Here is a 20,271-nt window from a genome sequence, read left to right on the forward strand (position 1 = left end):
TGTTTTTCTGTATAACATTTCCTAGATTCTGCTTTTCTCTGCCCCATTTCCCAGGTTGTCCTTCATATACACGTCAGTGACTGCTAGTCATCTCTCTATCCACCGCTTCATCAACTACCTCCAGGCCCTCTGCCACAGACAGAAAAAATGTCCATTATTGTTTGAAATACTGCCATTTTATCTTCTTTATCTCTCCTTACAGTCTGATTTTGCTGGGATGAAATCTACCATATCACTTCTGATTGCTACTCGTAAGATAAATGCTGTGTTATAACATGCTTTTCGGTTGCTCCATCTCTGCTGTTCTTCTGCTTGACCTCATTCCACTGGCTTCTGTCACCTGTCAGATCCCATTGGGCACAAAGACAATAATACAAGATCTGTCCCTTCATCATTCATATAGATGGTTTTTGGCCATACCTGACCTTGATTCTTTAAGTATGCTTCATCATAACAATGACCGTATGAGAAATGATACACACAAACTTGACATTTAGAGAAAGCCTGATCCAAAAAGTAAAAGCTCAGAAGACTGAGTCTATGGTGATTATCTTTTAGCCCTCAGGCATATTAGATCTTACTATTTAACTTGTGCCTCTCTCAAAGGTTTGAGTCATTTCCCACCTTCTGCTACATGATGTTCACATCAAGACTTTGGTCACTGCTGCTCTGTGTTTGATTCAACTGGGACTCTTGAGTTAAAAAGCATTAACAAGTCTCAGAGTCCTACAGTTTCTATCCAAAATGTTATTTATTGGGATTTTTCAGTTCAAGTCTATTACTGATAGATATAAAAGAACAAACATAAGCAAACTGTGAACTCTTGCGGTCAGTTGATAATATTATTAAGCTAGATGTCAGGTGAGCAGGCACGCTTGCCCTGTCCCTCCTTTCTTTTCATGCCATTAGTAACTATCTGTACTACAGCAAGTACTGAACTTCAAATTACTGCTTGAGGAACACTGCTTCATATCCTATCAGGATTTTGCAGTCACAGACGATGGAAAGCAGATTTTGTGATTCAGATAGTTTCACCTGAATCAAGGCACCTGCCAGAGGTAATAATATGATGGTCAGTTTCTCCCTTCAAAACTCCCTCTGATGCAATGCTTAGAAAATGCTCCTGATGGGCTTTAGTTCAGTGAGGTGGTGATGTGCTCTGACATCTGGTGGTACTAGGCTGATGGCTGGATGATCTTAGAGGTGTTTTTAAACCGTAACAATTCTATAATTCTGTGATCTACTTTTTGTCTCACCTGCATTGATTCTGCTCCTTCAGCTTCTCACTCATCCCCAGTCCTATCTATTTGCTTTTTCCCCAGCTGCCATACAAGCGCTCCACCACCCGGAACAAAGCAGCTGCACAGCTGCACTTCACTGCCAGGTGGACAGGCTTTCCCACAACCCAAAACCTGACAATAACAGATCTTTCTCAGCTATGGATTCTGAGTTACATTCTTTGCACCTATGAAGCAAATCACAAAGCCTAAGGAAACCCATTGAAAATCAAAATGAAAATACACTGCTGAAACAAGATATCACTGTGCACATTTATCTGTACAGGAGAGAAAATGTGAAATGAAGATGACTGACATTTGTTACATAGCTCTTGCACTACTCTCTGAGAGGAGATGAAGATGAGCTTGACAAGAGTAGAACAGAATAGCTCTACCAACAGAAAAAAGGAAGCAAGAATGGAAACCCACCTATGTAAAAAACTAGCTTTCAGAAGTCATAAACAACAACCTGAAGAGGACAAATTCAACAACGAGGACAGAAAACAATGCAAGATATGGTAATAATATCCAAGTTATATTATATCCACTTAAAAAATAGCCAAACTAATGAAAAGAATTAATCTATTCTTCCACAAATAATTCATGTAAAAGGTACCATAAAATGATGATGCATAAAAAGAGAGTGGACCTATTGACACTGCATCACCTCATTTCTGTAGTTTTGCAGGTTATATGCTTCTATGAGGAAGCTCCAATCTATTGCACAGACTTTTGTTCTCCCCACTCTCCAAAAATTAATGTGCACGCCAAGGTTTCTTAAGTTTTGTTTTACTCAAACAATATCTAAACATAGTCAAGTATTACTAGGAAATATTTCTAGATGAAGTGTGAATTATATGAGTTTACAAAAATAGTTTCATAAACCTTACTGGTGTACAGGAAAACTCAAGGTGGTGTAAGTAAAATGCAAAATTTCTTAAAGAAGGTATTAAACAATAGAGGCTTTTTATGGGGTGATCTCCTGCAGTTCACACTGATCTGAATCCTCCTTTAAGTTGCTTTTCTTAACACATTTTACTCTTCTGACCTCTCATCACACAGCTTACATCAATGCAGACTGTCTTCAGCAGGGTCATCCAAATTCAGAAATGATACATAGTGGGAAGCAGGCAAATTTTATACTTCAAAGTGGGTGTGAGTTGAAGCAACAGCTCTTTAAATTTTTCATGAACTTAGGCTCACCGCTGAATTTGGGTCACTCTTTTAAAGCCAGTCTACTGGCTTGGGTATGACAAGGTACAGCTACAGAGAACAGTCAGGATCAGGGTGTTTGGGCCAGCATACCTATAAAAATCTCCAAAATAGCTTTTTCAGTCTTTCGAGCAAGATGTAGGCTATACTCCTTCAGTGTTGCCGACTATAGAGAAGTGCCAATGTTAATTTCATGGAGACTATTCAACCTTAGTGAAAAACATGTCAATGAAGGACAACTGAAATTTTAAAGGGTACAAACTGACAGGAGAAGGAAATGGATATACGAATTTCTCACACCTCCCTCTTGAGCTATTTATTTACCCCAATAAAATGGTGCTGTGAGACCATCTGAGTTTGGTAAGACTGAAAAACACACCTTGTTCAGCCACCTGACTATTCTCTACTAAAAACTGGCAAATTAACTGCATTGTGTCAGAATTCTGTAAAAGAAACTAAACAATATTTTAGAACATACTGCAGAGACAAGTATCTATCTCATTTTCTTTTCATAACAAGTTTCATAAACCTCAAAACAATGCTAATGGGCTTTCAAAGTCTCCTTTTCCCCTCTTTGTTTCTATTATCACTTGAGTGATAGATTGCCACAGCAGAATTAAACATTATTTTATCAACCATATATGGATTTGGCTTAGATACCATAGATTTCATTGGCATCTTACATTTTATCTCCAAAATCCAACCTCAGTAAATAATGAAGTATTACAAGAATAAGACTAAGCATGCAGAGTCAATCCATTCAAGCGACTGGAAGTATACAGCATCTAAAAATGGAAAGACATCCTCCTGAAGGCCTTTAAATACAAAGACGGGGTATAGAAAATATCAAAATGTTAACAGTTTATCAATTTCCCTATGACCTAAGGAATTAAAGTAACAATTTCGAGTGAGTGCTCTCACACAGATGGAAAACGTAATTGTCTTAGTAGTAAAGTTGAGCCCAAAGTAAGTATACAGGTATCCTGCAGTTTGTTTTAAGACTGACAAATACACAAAAAAAGGAGAGGCTTAGGAGCTACAAGACATGGCAAGAACACAGGAGACTGTTCACATCCTAATTCATTCATATTCACGTTCAAATGTCTTTAAAATGACAGTCTGAGCTTGAAATTTCCAGTTATATTTTCTTACCCTCCTTCAAAGATTTTAATTCGTATCGGCTCAGTTTGTTTGGATGTAATGTCTTTATCTCCATGAATGTCTCCTTTTACTCTTTCTTTAATAATATTCCCCACTACTTTCTTTTCAAGCTTGCTGCCAAACAAGAAGAATGGCTCGTGTTTCATCTGTAGAACAAAGTCAAGGAAGGGTGTTACTGCTGGAGCACACAATAAATGCACACTTCATTTCAAATACTTTTAACATTCCATGTCAAAGCCAAACTCTCATTTTGGTGCAACTCTATACGAGGAACTAATCTGTCCCATTTAATTTGACAGAGAATAAGTGAGGGGGCAACATGGACAAATTTTTATGAGAGTCTTGACAGAAAAGACAATACTATATCTTTCCTCACAAATAAAAAAATCATGGAAAAGAGAGATGGAAAAGCCTCAGAAGGTATTGCCATTACAGAATTTTCCCTGGCACCATCATCTAATGCTTAATCCATGAGTAAGAGCTGACATGTAAAAGACATTAAAAGGATCTAAAAATCCTTACTCAGTTTTAACTTAATCTTTACTTACAAATGCACATGGATGTTTGCATCTGATACTGTTTGAATCAGGACATGGCAAAAAGAAAGGGCAAAATAAAAGGAGATAATGTATCAGGCTCTGGCACATATGAAGGGAGGGCTTTGAAAGCCTCACTTCTTACACCTTATTTTGAAAATGGAGACAGAGACAGAGATAGCAGAAATAGCAGAGCTTGCGGAAGGATAAACTGAGGCTCAAAACTTGTAATGGATGATTTCCCAAGGGGAATCATTTTTTTTTAAAAAAACCACATTAACTTACATTTTATAGTTTACTAGAAATTTCTCCTATAAAGATATATGAATTTAATTTTATTAAAATTTCTTATTTACCTGAGTAAACTGCTTCCATGCACTTGATGATGTCAGTTTACCAGCTCCAGGTCTATGCATAGCAGCCAGAGTGTAGATTTCCGTGGTATTTTTTTGCTTGGACCTTAAAAGTGCTAAAGTGGTCTTTGTACTTAACCCAGATGGGTTTGGGTTACATGAACTTATACACCACGAAGCATAAACAGAAGCTTTGAGGGTTGGTTGCTGAGTGTAATTTGGTTTTGTATAGTTTAAGAAACACCAGCTCACAGTAGTAGTAGTACGCAGACTTGGGAACTGAAGGATCTGCTGGAAATCTGCTACGTCTGTCAGGAGAATGGTTGAGGCTGTGACTTTCCCAACAGCATTAGATGACATCTGGACTAACATCCCAAGAGGCAATTTTTGATGTTTCAGCTGGTCTTCTGTCTGAATTTCTCCTGGTGGCATTGAAGACCTCTGTGGACTCATGCTCATATCTGAGGCTGTTTCATCCACGTCCAGTTCTTCTGGTGAGTCTCTATCTTCAGATGGGACACTGGACTTCTGTGCCGGTGATGTGGAATCAAAACTGGAAAGTTTCTCTCTGCTCAGTGGGAAAGCATCAGCTTCTGGCATGCTGACAGGTGGGAAATCTTGAGATGATGAGGATGACAGTGAAGAAGAGGATGACATGGATGGCAGACTTTCTTTTGGCTCGGTAGCACAGCTCTGCCTTACTAGTTGAGGCTTCTGCATTCTTGGAAAATCTTTCTTTATATCTGAGTTAGTTAACTCAACTGCGCTTAGTTCTTCAACTATCTGCCCATACATTTTTTCTTCTTTGACTCGTTTCTGTTGCTTGGTCTCCATGAAGAGCTCCAAGCTGCTGGCAGGTGAAAGCATTCGTTTGCTTCCTCCCAAGGTAGAAGCCATGTCAGAACTCGAAGGCAAACACAAGGGAATCGGTGGCTCCAGTCCAAGCGGTAGCGTCTGTGGCATTTTCCACAAAGGATATTTTTCTAGTCCTCCATGCTGACCCAACATCTGAGCTATGTTAAATCCAATTCCTTGCATGGTTGCATTAGTTACCAATGTTCTTTGAGAAACTGTCTCATCAACTTTACAAATTACAATTGCAGGACTGTTGCTCTGTCCAAGGATCTGGGAAATGCTTGTGTACATGACACTACCATAAGATGGCACATGGGTTTGAATCCTGACAGGAACAACTGTTCCTGGCAAAGACTGTACAGATCCATCACTTGGGGAGTCAAAATCTGTCTGAAGATGCTGCTCAGAGGAGGTATCTGTTGGTTTAATGCTATGGTCTGACTGGTACTTAGCAAGAGTATTTTTTGAATACTGCCCAGATGTTCCTGAGTAATGCTGGTATGCTTGCTCTTTAGCGTGCATATAATCAGCTGCTTTCTTTCCTATAAGCTCTGGTGCATGTTCCAGGTGATAACTTGGATGAACGTCTGTTTGGAAAGGCTGTTTGACATAAGATTTCTGCAGCTGTTGTACAAATTGATGCTGGAAGTTCAGAGGTTCTGTGCATGACTGCCACAAGAGAGGCTGCTGAGATGGTGGTAGGTGAACCATGCAGACAGCTGGATAGGGGAACTGAAATAAGGTGCTATGAATAGGGGAAAATGGAACTTTTTCCTGATGTGCAAATAGCTGCTGCTGCTCTGATGGATGTTTGTTAGGAATATAAGGTGCTTGTTGGATTAAGGGAGTCCTTAACATTTCCGGGCTGTCTGCAACAAGAGCCTGTTGCTGAGCAAGGTGGGATGAGCTATTACTAAGCTGAGCACAAGAGCCAATAGCCTGTTTTCCAGACTCATCCACCTGAATAGGCTGAAGTACAGAGGAAGTGGAGTGATGCCAGGCAAGCTGGGAGGAGCGAAGACCAGCCTGTGAGTGTTCCATCTGTTCCTGCTTTATACTTTGTTCTGTGCTCTGATCAGTCTGAGAAATCTCTGGAAAACCACTGAAGGAGGCCTGGCGAACCAAGAAGCATTTCTTCCTTTCTCGGGATGGAGACAGTGCCAAAGTAGGTGTCCCAGCTGAAGAGGCATGAGACAGGTTCCCATAATCAAAGGATTTACTTCGGATCTCTGGGATTTCAGCAGCATGAGGGCAGGGCATCTGTTCAGATGAGCAGCGTCTCATTTCCCTCTGATGGTGATGCCCAGGGACAGAAAGTGAGTAAGCACCAGCTGGAACTGTTAAAAACTCGGACTGTTTTCCAAATTCATCTTGTTTAGGAGGTGTGATGAACTTCATATTCTCTTCTCTTTCAAAGGACATTGAAAAACTCGAACTGTGGGACAAATTACTTTCTTGGCTAGGGCTGCGAGAGAGGCTTGTACCTGTGGACTCAAAGCTGGATTCTCCAGAGGAGTGCTCCATGTCAGCAAGTCGTAAACGCTTCTTTTTGGGTGGTAGCTTTTCAGCTGGAAGTTGAGAAAGGGTTTCACTTCTCTGGGGCCATTGAAATTCTTCAGTAGGTCTCTCCTGGTCTTTACTCTGCACTTCTTTATCTTTTTCAGGCTTATCTGGCTCCTCTGTGACACGAATTTCAGGTACCTGTATGTTGTGCTGGCGAACCAACCTGGGCTGCATATGACAAGGCTGAGGCTGCTGGGATGGAGACGGCTTACTGGTGTCAGCACTTTCCATTTGTGAGGCTCGGTCTGGGCTCATTGGGGACTCACAAATCTCGCTCTCATATGTTTCAGATGGTGAATAGATCTTTTCCTGCTGGCATGCAATATGTTCTGTAGATTCAGACCTTTCAAATGAGTTTGGCCTACTCAATGAATTTGTATGCTGAATGACAGAGATGACATTTCCAGGGGGCTTTCTAAACAGTGATTCTGCAGTCTTTTCTTGCTCTGCAGTTAAGGATGAGTCTTCCAAAGAAGCTGCTGGGCTTCCAGACTGCAAGTAAGGCCTGCAGATTTCAAAACGCTCTGCATGGCAATGGGGTGCATTGTCCAGGCCTTGAAGGGCAAATCCGCTTCTTGGCACTTCCTGAATTTGGGATTTGGGATCAAAGTCCAAAGGTTGAATCCCCCCAGTGGTGCCAGTTGTACTGCTGCAAAGCATGGGACTATCTTCCTCATCTCCAACACTCTCCTCTTTCCTACGCTTTCTGTTTTCAAAAGTTGTTCCAAGCATGGATGGCACTGACTGAGATTGCCCAAGTGGATCAATAAAAAACTCTGCCCCCTTGTTCATCCCACCTAAGGATGGTGAGTCCCTGTAGTTCTGCTTCTGAGCTTCAAATTCTTCCCACTTTCTGTAGTGCTTTCCACTGGCATCATAATCATAAAAGGTCTTGTCTCCTTTCTTCTCTTTAAAGGATGGTCCTTTGTCACCTGCTGTCTGTCTGCTGGAAGCAGTAATGATATTTTTCCCTGGTCTTCCATGATAGTCTGAATCTGAGTGCCCCTCCTGTACAGATGGCAATTCAAAGGCAGCCTGTCTTCTCAACATTCTTTGGTGGGATATTCCCACTGTCCCAGGGTAAAATACATCATCAGAGCCAGTCATCTTCTCATCAAATGAATGGCTTCCTCTCAGAGATGGAGGAATACTTAGGCTATTTGCAGAAGAGGTTGGCATGGAGTTACTTCTAATAAGAGGAGAGGAATCTACTGGGGGCTCTAGAAGGACAGGCACATCACCCTGCTGACTGACTTGGTACAAGTTGGTTTCACTTTTGATAGATGATGTGGTGATCTGAGATTGTCTACATTCTGTATTGCTGCCTGGATAAACCTGTGCAGATTTAATAGTGCTCAAATTACTAGAGTCAACAAGTTCATCTTTATTTGGAGTCAGCTGAGAAATATGTTCCTCAAGCATCTTGATATCTAATCTGTTATTTAGAAGAGGTGATGGGTCCGTTTTGCCCTTTCTACCCATTAAAGAGTGTTCCTGATTTGTTGTGGCTACAGTTAGTGCTGTCCTTTGATTAATCCTATAGAACTTCCCAAAAATTATCTCTTCATAAGACTTTGCATTAGTATTTGGTGGGCTAATTTGCTGCTCAGCACTTTCTGAGCGGGAAAAATAACCAGAGTCAGTGCTTCCTTTACTGTGCGGGCTCAGAAGGTTTAGTGACTGCTCAGAATCTTGTCCTTTTTTCTCTGACAATCTTAGTGCAAGTCGCTGTTTAACTGTATGAGAGTCATCAGACTTGGTACTTAAGGATGGGGTTTGCAACATATCAGAGCCAATATATGAAGAACTCTCACTGGGTAACTGAATCCCACTTTTAGGGATAATCAAAATGGGCACTTTCATCGGCCCCACCAAAGACTCTTCCATGGAGGAGTGAAAACCACTCCTGCTAGCAATGTCCAAGGGGAGCTGCGAGACAGGGCTCAGTTTGTCAGACCCTTCCACTAGGAGTGAGGTCTCCTCATCAGTGTCTGTGCTCTGCTCACCATCTGAATGTATTTCAGCTTCTACATCGATGTAACTGGCATCGAGATCCAATTTAGAGACTCCTGACTCTGTGAAAGGTACCAATCCCGCCTTAATTGCATGGGCATGTGACTTCCTGTGTTTGTAAAGGTTGCTTTTCGTCTTGAAGGAGAAACCACAAGGAACACAAGGGTATGGTCGCTCACCAGTATGAGACCTAATATGCTTTTTAAGTACACTAGGTTTGGCACAGGCCCGATTACAGTAAGGACAAATGTATTTGCCAGGCTTTTTGGGTTTGTGCTCCTTTTTGTGAGCATCTTCTGATTGTTCTAAAGATTTCTGTGAATATTGGCTGTATGCAGGGTTCAAACTTGAAATCTTCTTCCTGGAGAAACCTCCGCTATGGCTATGCATATGAAAAGGAAACAAGTCCTCTGAGGCAACTGATTGCAAGTGGCTAGGAAACTGCCACGGAGGGCCTTCCAAGCTCTGATGTGGCTTTATGTTGTGCAAGAAGCCTTGTGGCAATGAATGCTGTGGGAAAGAAAGTGAATGTTGACATGAATAAGGACTTGGACGATGCTGTGGATATTGCTTCTCCGTGACTTGCTGTGCAGCTTCATTTGATGATACCAGTTTCCCAGAACTAAAAAGTTGTGCTGATGCCGTGTTTCCTATTTGCTCGTGATCTACTTGTGGTTGCCTCTGTACTTCTTGATTGCCAAAAGTGCTCATCTTAATAACAGCTGTATGTTCTTGCCTCCATCTGCTTGGTACTTTTGCAGTTTCTCCAGACCTTGAGGTAGCTTTTTGTCCTATAGCTGTGTCCCCAGAGTCCATCTTATTACACAAGGTCTTAAGTGCTAGTTCACTTGAAAGCTGTGCAGACACATGGAGTGTGTCCAAAGCTGTGCTTTTTAAAGTTTTGTTGCTCCCATTTTTCCAGGGCTGCTGCAAGTTCACAGACTTTTCTTTCTCTTTGGAACTTTCCACGCAGTAGTCTATAGGCATTAGATTCGTGTCTGTACACTAATGTGAGTATTATACAGTTCAGTTCATGGCATGAACTTTTCTAAACAGTTTATTATACATTTGCAAAGACTTGTTATAGCATTTGGACATTTTCCATTGTTATTAAATACTGAGATGCAGAATGACCCAAAGATATTTGTGATCTCCTAGAGCAAAGTTCTCTTCATCTCTTCTATGGTGACACAGCTATCTGCATAGAAAAATAAAGAAAAAAAAAAGAAACCCCACACACCAATTAATACAGTCATACTAAAAAACATCGCTGCAGTCAGTTGCACTTTTATTGAGCCTTACATGGAAGGTATTGAGGGACTTAAGCAAAGGTAACTACATTTCACAAAACTCCTCACAAAACTGTGAGCAGACACAGTAAAGACTGGTTCTGGAGACTACACACAAGCGTAATCACTACTCAATAACAGCCCTAGGAACAGAAAATAGAGATCTACACTTTCCAAATTAAACAGTAGTTTTGGAAGGCTTTCTGGGGACAGTTTAAAGGCTTGATCTCAGAAAGTCCACCACATACTTTCAAAGCTCTTTCAGTAAATCACTGCTGAAAATAGAATCCTAACACTGTGGGTGGTTATCACCTTATCCAGTACTACCTACAGTTCAGACATGCACTTTAGTCACCTGGCTTTTCTCTAAAGTCAAAGGAGAGTGATCAGAGGAGAAATTTTTCCATATTGTGATAGGTGCTTCTGGCAAAGAAGCTGTCTATGCACATGGTCCTCCACTATGGAGATGCTTGTTTCTGTCAGCTAGGCAGAAACTTCTTGGACTATATACCAAATTTTAAGATGGCTCAAGTGAGGTACTTCTTACCTTAGATCATCTAATTGATTTTACAAGAAGGGGTTGTTCCCCTTTTTAAACTACTTTTAAACAGTCAAAAAAGAGATATCAAAGAAGCATTCAAACCAGAGCACTACTGGTACCTTTCCCCATCTCCATCTTCCAATCACTATACTAAATTTTAGTGAGAAAGTCTTACCAGATGTAAAGGATGTATTTCAGAAATGAACTATGACTGTGTTTATGTGACTTTAGCATTCTAGATTTCACTGTTGAAACAATTCCATCCAGCTATACATGCATTTTTAATACTTAAAGGCAGTAGATTTCCACAGTTCTATTATAAAAAAGTTCAGAGGTACGATTTTCATAGAAAAGTACAGCATTTGAATTTGAACTACAGTCTAGGCTTTCTGCTTCTGTATTATCCAAACACAGGATATTTTCTCAATTAAATAGTGAGAATTATAAAGACAGTAATGATTTAATAATAGTAAGGAAAAGGGTAAAAGATCGGTATTAGAGATACTGGAATATTTTTCATTCCTACAGTGGAGAAACTGAATTTGGCTTGAAGAAACAATAGCAAGGTGCAGGAAAACACACAGTTAATAGGCATGTATGATTTTTTTTTCAGCATAAAGCATTTACCTGCATCTTCTAGACATCTAATAGGCATGACTATCTTCAAATTTCCTGTAAAAAAAAGATACAACCATAAGAAATTCTTGATATTAGGCACAGATTATGAAGAAAATTTTTTATTCTTTACAGTAGAGGTCTGAAAATTTCATTTATCCATCCACTAGAAAATTTCATGTTGTGTCTTAGTGGTCTGAGCAACTACATTTGAAAAATATGAGCATGAGTATTTTTAAAGGACTTAGGTTTCTGGTGTGTAGATGAATAACTGTAAGTCTAAACTAATGAAGTCTCACCTTCCCAAATCGGTAAAAAGAGAGCCGCCAATGTACCTCTTCATTCCTGTGCCTTTGTTAAACCCAGATTATCCCCGAATCCCTTAGGTAAATCCCCTTTTAATGTCTTTCTCCAGCTAATACTTTTAGACTCCAGGCCTCTCATTAAATGCTTCAGGGACCAGAACAAACTCCTGGTCAGGGTGTCACCACCCAGGGACAAGAAAATGTAGTGAAACAGGAGTAGGTGTCCAAATTAGTTAACACCAGTGTGATACTGCTAAACAATATATGGCTGCCCTCTTAAAGAAGAAACCTACAGACCAAATACATGGTTAAAGATTTCTGTGACTGCCATGATTTGCCACCTGTCTGACTGTCACCACACTGCAGGCTACTCTCAGTATTGTTGAAAAGACTGGCACGGAGAACAGGGAGCCTGTTCATCATCTCATTGCCTCAAGAACATCATCTCACTGCCTTAAAAACATTTCTCCCATCAAATGAGGACTCTTCCTTCCAGTTTTCAACAAATCTTTCCTTGAAAACAGATTTTGGCTTTTGTTTCATCAAAAAGGATGTTTGTTCAATTGTGATAACAAAAGCAACAATGACAACATTTCTTTATGGTTTTTATTTAAACCAAAGCCAGAGCATCTCTAAAGAACAGATCTTTAGAAACAGCTGGAACATTAGCTTCAGAGTATGGGATGTAGACTAGTATAATGATTTTCAATTAGAAACTGTCAGAAAAAAGCTAGAGCACTCATGCTCCATTGAATGGCACCAACAAATGATTTAAAAGTCTATAAAGAAGAAAACATTAAAAATTGAAAAGCAATTTTTAATTCTTTGCAATTAATAACACTTTCCAAGAACAAATGGACATTAGCAAAGTTTCATGACTTGACACAAATATAATCACTACCATGCCACCTGTTATGAACTTTTTATTTAGTAGTACAAGAAACATATCAGTAGTTAGGCCAGCAATAGCTGAAGGACTGTTGGTTTAGTCAAATATGGATAACATATTTTTTAATTTTAACCATATAGAAATGCCCTGTAGTCCCAAAGAACAGCAAGCCATCAAGTACAAACCAGAGTATTTTAGTCACAATGTGATTCAGCTTTGATTTGCTAATGGCTTTTTAAATAACCCTCTTGTCCGATTCTCTAAAATAAAAAAGAAAAAATGCAATCTAAGGATAGATATATTTTAAAAAATTTTCCTAATCTTCTTCTTCTTCAAAAAAAGTGTCGCTATGAAAGGAAAAACAAATCCTTGTGCACGGTTTACAATATATCAGAAGCGGTTACTACAGAGCAGCTCTGCAGCGCCTTATGAGGAAATGACAGGAAAGTGGCAAATCACTTTCAGCAGCTGAGCTACACTGAATCTCAGGTCAGTAACGATGCCAATATATGAGCACAGATGTAAAGGAAAATGTGTGGCCTGAGAAGCAGAAACAAGGACAAAAGCAAATGGTCCTCACTGAGAGAGCATAAAGTTATTAGCCATCTTCAAAGAAAAGTACTTTTCTCCTTGTTAGGCAATTTTGCAAATGGTGAAGAAGAAATTTCTAGAAGATGGGAGTATTCTTTCTTTTCCATACTCCTTTTACTGAGAGCACCTTTAGAGAAGAAATGTGACAGTCCCAGAAATGTGACACCCGTGGTTTTATTTGAGCAGAAGATTATTCTAGTACACATCCAAACATTTTCTGTCCTGGACTAAGACCTCTGTTACAGAGTTCAAGCCATTCTGCAGTCCTGTTATTTTCAGAACATTCTAAATAATTTTTCAACCTACAGTATGAAACAGGTATAGACTAATTACAGAGATTATTGATGGCTTAAGTTTGCTCAGAGTTGCTCCCCTGGGGAAAATAAATCCCTTTCCAGAACGAACATAATAATTTCTGGTTTGGTTTGAGCTGCCATCCATCCTGTGTCAAAGATGGTCTTAATATTCTTTCTCTCATCCTTTTTCCACTCCCTTATTGGGAGACTGGACTAACAGGAGAAATATAAGACACTGCAAAGCTAGTTTGCACTCTCTCTGTTTTACCCAGTCAAAACTGTCTCATCTGGCTGCATTCACAGTCTAGCTTAAACCAACAGCAGACTTCCATTTTTCCAAGTGATTAATGTTTCTCCTTTAGAAAACACTGTAAATATACTTTTAAATATTGCTCTTCATCAGGCATATACTGTTCAATAGACAGAAACTCCCTATATTTCAAGTACTACACATTTAAAACTGAGGAAATAAAGATGATAAAAGTGCACACTCTCTTTAATACCTTTGGCATGGTTCAGCTCTGCTGGAGTGACTAAGAGCAGCCCACCTACACAGATCAGAAGCCGTACAGGAGTTGCACTGAGCACATCATTTGACAGGAGCTGCAAAGTCCTGCCTGGCTGGGGGCCAAGCCAGGTTTCCTGGTAGGAACGTGGCCTTGGAGCCAGCTCCCCTAGTCACACTAAGTGTGCTATCTGCCCGCTTCAAACCAGGCATTTCACTTCTGTGAAAACTTTGAACCTGAGAAGATTATTGGGAAAGTAGAAGCTGTATTTATGTCAGATGCACCTACTACATCAAGACTTTTAAAATTTTCTAGAAAAGAGCATTATCCTGTTGCTCCCTCTTTTCCTAGGGTGCTTTTGTGAGCTGTATACTGAGGATTTATATATGGTTGACTGCAGAGCTTCAAGATTATTCCTTCCTCTCTTTTTTTTTCCTCTTATTTTTTTCTTCAGACATTAAAATGGTTATATTCAACAGCTTTAAAATAAAATCCGGTAAAATATAAGTTTTATTGCTTCTCAATTTGTAGATCATATTACAGTTCTTGCAAGTGAACAAATTGGAAGCTTATGTCTTCCAGGTTAAATCCTGAGTGCACCATACAGAGTAAATATTGATTCTAACGTAAGGACTAAGGGTCGGATCCCGTCCTGTTCTAAATCTTTTCTGTCCAGCTCTGCCAGCACAAAGCCAGCCTAAAACCACAGTAACTGGCCCCTGAAGAATTTGTATTCTACAGGGCAAGTGTTAACACAGACAAGCCGCAGTGGCTCCTATGAAATCCTTACATTCATGCACAGACCTCTGCCAAGACCCTTATTAGGCAAGTCTAGTTTATGTCTGGGATAAGCCCAGCAGCCTTACAAGAAAGAGGCCACCTCTGAGCTTTCCCCAACCTGTAACTGAGCAGAAAATTGCCTTGGTCTTTCAAGAAGAAAGACAGCACACTTTTGGCTTGCTGTCCTACCCTCCAGCTCCCTTTGCCCTACTAATGAGATTCTCCAAAGAACTGTTTGGTGTTGACGTCACAGTGAAAAAGAAAAAAGATTGGAAAAAAATATTATTAAAACATGTACTTATAGCTTTTTCTACACAGTCAAAATCATAGGTGGGCTAAGTCTGAAGAAGAGCTCTTAACCAACATCCAGTGTGCCCCTCTGAACTGAAGGATTTAACTGGTATGAAGATAGATAAGCATCTGTTCATCCTTCTTTGTACAGTTATATATTCATTCAGGGCTGAGGATGCTTTGTAGCAACATAACAACAGGAATGCAGTCTCTGGGGTGTATAGTTTTGACATTTTACGCAAATGAAAATAAAGATGACCAACTGCAAGCTTTTTTATAGTACTTGACATCACACTTGTTGTCTTTGAACTGTACTTACTACAGAGATAAGGAAGAAGAAATACTTTAATTTCCTAGTTTTGTAAAAAGGCTTCCCATTCTTGACCAGAGGGATTCCCTTTGCATTTCCAACAGCCCCTGATTAGGGGGCTAATCTGACCATCTGACTGTGGTTTCACAGCTGGTCTTCTACCTGTCTATTTAAACACCTCTCAGAACAGCTGTAAATTCCTATGTCAACCACTGGTACTTGGCAAAGTCTTGCATTACTGGGGAATCCAGGATGCCAATGCTCCTGCAGTTTGGAGGAGTTCTAAGACATCATTTTGCACATGCAATTCAAAGAAGGTAGCCCTTTTAAAACAGGTTTGATGTATTTATTTTCATCTGCTGCTTTCTATCTTTTCATTGCTGTTGTTACCTCTTCACATTTGAAGATACTACTCTAATTTGTTCATTTAATTCCACCCCAGATTTTCTGCCTGCCCTCTGATTTTCAGTCCTTTATTGAATGTATTGCCACTCTCCAAAACCAGCCAGAATCACAGTTTTGGAAAAACCTTGAAATATTTAGAATAACACATATGTTTTTGATTGGGTTGTTGGGGTTTTTTGTTGGTTTTTTTTTTATTTATTTTATTTTTTTTTATTTGGGCAGCTGAACTAATTATTACAATGTACTTTTTAAAATGTCATTTAAAAGTACTATCCAATACAAAACTAAACACTGCCCAGTGAGTAAACACAATACACAATGATCAGACAAACTGTACTAGGTGTGCTTAAGGAGAGGCTACAGGGCAGGATCTGTTCTTCATTGCTATTTTGTGTACACAAGGATTCCCTAGGAAGCCAGGAACTATGGGGACTGACTGAGAGGATCCAGTTATAGATGCATCAAGGGTAGACTGCAACCTCACTGTGACCAAACACCAACTTCAGGCTTTTACTCTAAGGTTTCTATGCACACATGTTTGTGTCCTTGGTAGTTGCCAGTTTCAAGGGACAGGTTCTGTGCATGTACAACTAGAAGTGGTATAAAACCTGGCATTTTGATTTGTGCAATTCCTATTTCAGTGCTTGCACTAAATCTGGATTATACTTTAAGAACTGTTTTAAAATCTCAGCCATTGAGAAATGGCACCTAACAAATTTTAGATTATTGTAGTAGGGCATTTCACTAATTTTAAGCCTTTACCAAATTCACCTTAATCTTGTAAATTCAGATAATTCAAACTATTAACAGAGTATGTTGAAGAAAAAACTGGAATCTGTCTGCTTAAAAGCACACTGAAACCAATGAAGAAAACAAATAAATAATCAAATCTGTTGTACTCTAAACACCTGATAACCTGTACTGTAGGATCTTATACCTGCTTCAGACATTTATATAAATGTCTATGTGTACTTGCTGTGAAGAAGATCAAGACTCTGAATGTGATTCCACTGAGTCAGGGGTCAGGCACACACTGACCCTTACAGAAAAATCAGGCATGAAACAAGAGTCTCTCATTTGACTTCAAGGAGCTTTGAATAGATAGGAGATTTGACTCAGAGAGACTAAACGGAGACAGATTATTCCAACAGCAAGAAGGAGGGCCAAATTCTGCTCTACACTATCCTTGTATATATGAATCTGAAGCAATGAGTTGCAACTCCAAGGACATAATTCCAGATTAATTCCTAATAAAAACAAAGAGAATCAGACCACTTAGGTTTAGGCTTTTACATCCTAGGTGCTAAATATCTAAGTTATCTGCTACAGGGTGAAAATAATCCAACTAATCCAACACCTCTAAGATGTCTACAGAGAAAATCATAACATACATTGCAATAAATGTTCAACTACACAGTAGTAAGAAAACATGGGCAATGATGCTACTTTGTATCATAAATGCTTAGAGCACAGCTGCAGCAAAACACTCTGTTTTTTGCTCTGTTAAGTATCTCAAATATAATATTAAATTGCCACTTTCTATAGAAAAATAGCACCCCCAGAAAACCTTCGAGTGTATTTGAAGAAGTCATAGAAGAAGTCTAGAGCAAAAATGCTATAACATTGACCTTTTCACCATAATGACAAGGATTGCTCACTTAAAGTACATCACTAATTCCTGTTTCAGCATCACACACAATGTACATATTGTACTACCAGATGGAAAAAAAAGTATAAAAAAAGCTTTCACATTGCCAAAGTCCAACTGAACACTTATTTCCATAGGATGACTACTAAAAGAACAAAAACAGAGAGAAAAAACTACAAAGGAGCCAAATTCATCTTAAACACTTCCTTTATGGGTAGATATTTGAAAACAAATCACAGTCCTTCTCCTTAGATTGAACAAAACCTGCTATTAAAGAGATGCCAAAACAGCCCACAAGTTAAACAATCTTGACAGTCAATTAGCAGTTAATTGATCCCCCTGATCCCACTGCTTTTAACGGATCAGGTAAATATTTTGTTTCTCATTGCCTAATCTTGCTGTGCACCTTAAGAGTCTGATGGAGGTGCTCAAGCATGTCAGATAACACAAAATCTACCTGTTCTGTCTAACTGTCTTCTGACATGGACATCCTGAATCTGTTTCTATACAAAAGCAAAGGACTGGGATTATTCAGATATGAAACTAAACAAGAGAACTATATAAACTGTTGATCTTCTCACACTGCTACTTATTTCCTTGGGGAACAAGTTAAAAAATTGAAAACAGTTTAATAAAATACCAATAATTTCCCATGTGGACTTTAAGACATGATAGCAGAGCAATGCCAGATCTGACAGGCAGTGTTATTAAAATTTCAGAAGGCAACAAAAATGCCACAGTTGTTTGGCTCCCTCCCCCCCATTTTCTTTTGAATCGCAGTACACAGTGACTTATGAGAGTGAGAACAGCTCTCATGCAGAGAACAGTTTCTGCTGAGTCAGAAACAAATGCCCACCACTGAGGTCCTTTTTAAACACCATTTTGATGGCTGAAGCTAGAATGAGTGTTTCTCAAGGGCGAGTTCAGAAATAACAGTATTTACTAAATACACATTAACAATGTACAGGAGTATCCAAAACAGTGCTGCGATGCAAATGAGCTCTTAATTTTTGGGCTACTCTCTTCATCAGCAGATGCTCAACTCAATCTCACTTTCTTCTGAGCCACAGCAATTGAACATAAGGATACTGTGCCAAACCGTAGAAGTGTCAAACAGTTTCCAATCACTGTTTGTTGGATTACTTTTTTTTGCACACCTGCCACAGAAAAGGAGCTTTGGCCCTGCTGTTGGCCCCAAAGTCTTATCATGTAAACGAATAGATGTCATGTAGCCCCCAAAAGGGCTAAATACATAAAATCTCTGAAAAGCAAAGACTCAGACACTAACCAATGATGCTATGGGATTGCAATGAAAGTTGTGCATTTGCAAGAAATGGTGAAAATTACTGAGATCAAAGAATTTTTTCTCAATTCAACACAAAGAAACGTGTTAATTGAAAAGGGAAATTTCACACCTAATAAAGGTCAGATTAAGTAAACTAAGAATTTAGAAGCACTTGCAAAGGATAAAGTGTATGCAAAGAGCAAGATTCCTCTGTGGATGTGGTTTCTAGTCATTTCTAGACTTATAAAACATCATATACAGCAAGAAGGGTAAGAATGTTTTCACTTGAGAGTTCAAACTGCTGAATTTGTCAGATATAACAACTTTCCTAACTGAAATGATGAGCAGAGGCTGAAATGCCTCTTCGTTTTCACACTAGAACTGCAACCTTGTGCAGCCATTGAGAAGAAGACAGCTGTACTGGCAAATCCCTATTTAGATATCATACAGTTTTCCCTCATGTTTTCCCAGAAAAAAATAAAATCAAAATTTGTGTAAATATTGCAACATTTTTAGGTACAAAGTAACTATTATTCTTGTGCCAAAAGGAAATAGTAGGCAAATATCAGGCCTTTGCCTAGCATTTTCACCTCAGAAGGAAAATATCACTGAATTTTCTGGGAAGTGAGTGTTTTTATAGTTTAAAAGTTACACAATCCTAATTATGCAACTGCAGCAGATTTTGCGAACAGCCATGCCTCCTTTCACACCATGTCAGAAGAAACCACTTGCATCTCACATGAAAATATCTGTGTCTTTCAAACACTTTTTTGAATGAGCAAATGCACTGCCTCTGACAGACGCCCTTACCCTAGGAAGAATTACATAGGAAGACATTTATAGTATCTGAGCTTCCTTTTGTTTTTCACTCACACCAATTATTATACGAGCTTATTTTAAAATCTGTCATTCTTTACTAAGCCCTGCAGTCATCACAGCTCAAAACAAAAACAGACACATGTTAAACACCAGTAGCATGCTCTTACCATTTTTTCCCACTTTTTGCACCCAAAGTACAGTAAGTCTTCACAGCAGTTTCACTTCAATCCATCCTGAATACTTTTTAAGAGTTCAGCTGAGATCAACTAGTAAGCCCTAAATCCTATATATTTCCCAGATGTCACAACAGTCACTATTCACAGCCAAAATGTTTAAGTCAGACTAATGACTCAACGCAGGCATTTTGCTGTAGCAAATCCAGTCATTAGCACTGCCTAAAGATTCTGATCACTACAGTGGCAATATAAGATACATCAATTAGAATGCATATTTAAGGATGCTGCTTTCTTTACAACCCTCAGGATGCCTAGCAGGAGAAAAAAAGGAAAAAAAAAAGCTCTTTAAAATTATTCTGGCCATATTTTACAGTACTTGGTTCTTTTTTACTGTATGAAACACTGAAAGTCAGTATGTATAATATTCAGTTGAATCAGAATACCTCTTAAAAAATTCAGCAAAATGTGCATATGCTTTCTGCTGCATTTTGTAGGTATATATGAAATTTCATTCTTTTCACTTAGGTTTCTTTCTATAATACATAAATCAATTGT

The 20,271-nt window shown here is 39.1% G+C and overlaps 1 protein-coding gene across 9 annotated transcripts in view; it reads right to left on the bottom strand.

Annotated features, from left to right (window-relative positions):
* The window catches only part of HIVEP2 (human immunodeficiency virus type I enhancer binding protein 2), a 140,055-nt gene that overhangs the window by 13,594 nt on the left and 106,190 nt on the right, over positions 1 to 20,271 (bottom strand). For all 9 annotated transcript variants that reach the window (XM_027669322.1, XM_027669347.1, XM_027669339.1 and 6 more), the window contains 3 exons: positions 11,428 to 11,472; positions 4,543 to 10,168; positions 3,642 to 3,796 (listed from right to left, as the gene is read on the bottom strand). In XM_027669322.1, coding sequence (XP_027525123.1) covers positions 3,642 to 3,796; positions 4,543 to 9,957 — 5,570 coding nt within the window. In that variant the 5' untranslated portion in view covers positions 9,958 to 10,168; positions 11,428 to 11,472. The remainder of the gene's footprint in view (positions 1 to 3,641; positions 3,797 to 4,542; positions 10,169 to 11,427; positions 11,473 to 20,271) is intronic.

This window comes from Corapipo altera, unplaced genomic scaffold, assembly GCF_003945725.1.
Source record: "Corapipo altera isolate COAL_440 unplaced genomic scaffold, ASM394572v1 2b, whole genome shotgun sequence".
NCBI lineage: Eukaryota > Metazoa > Chordata > Aves > Passeriformes > Pipridae > Corapipo > Corapipo altera.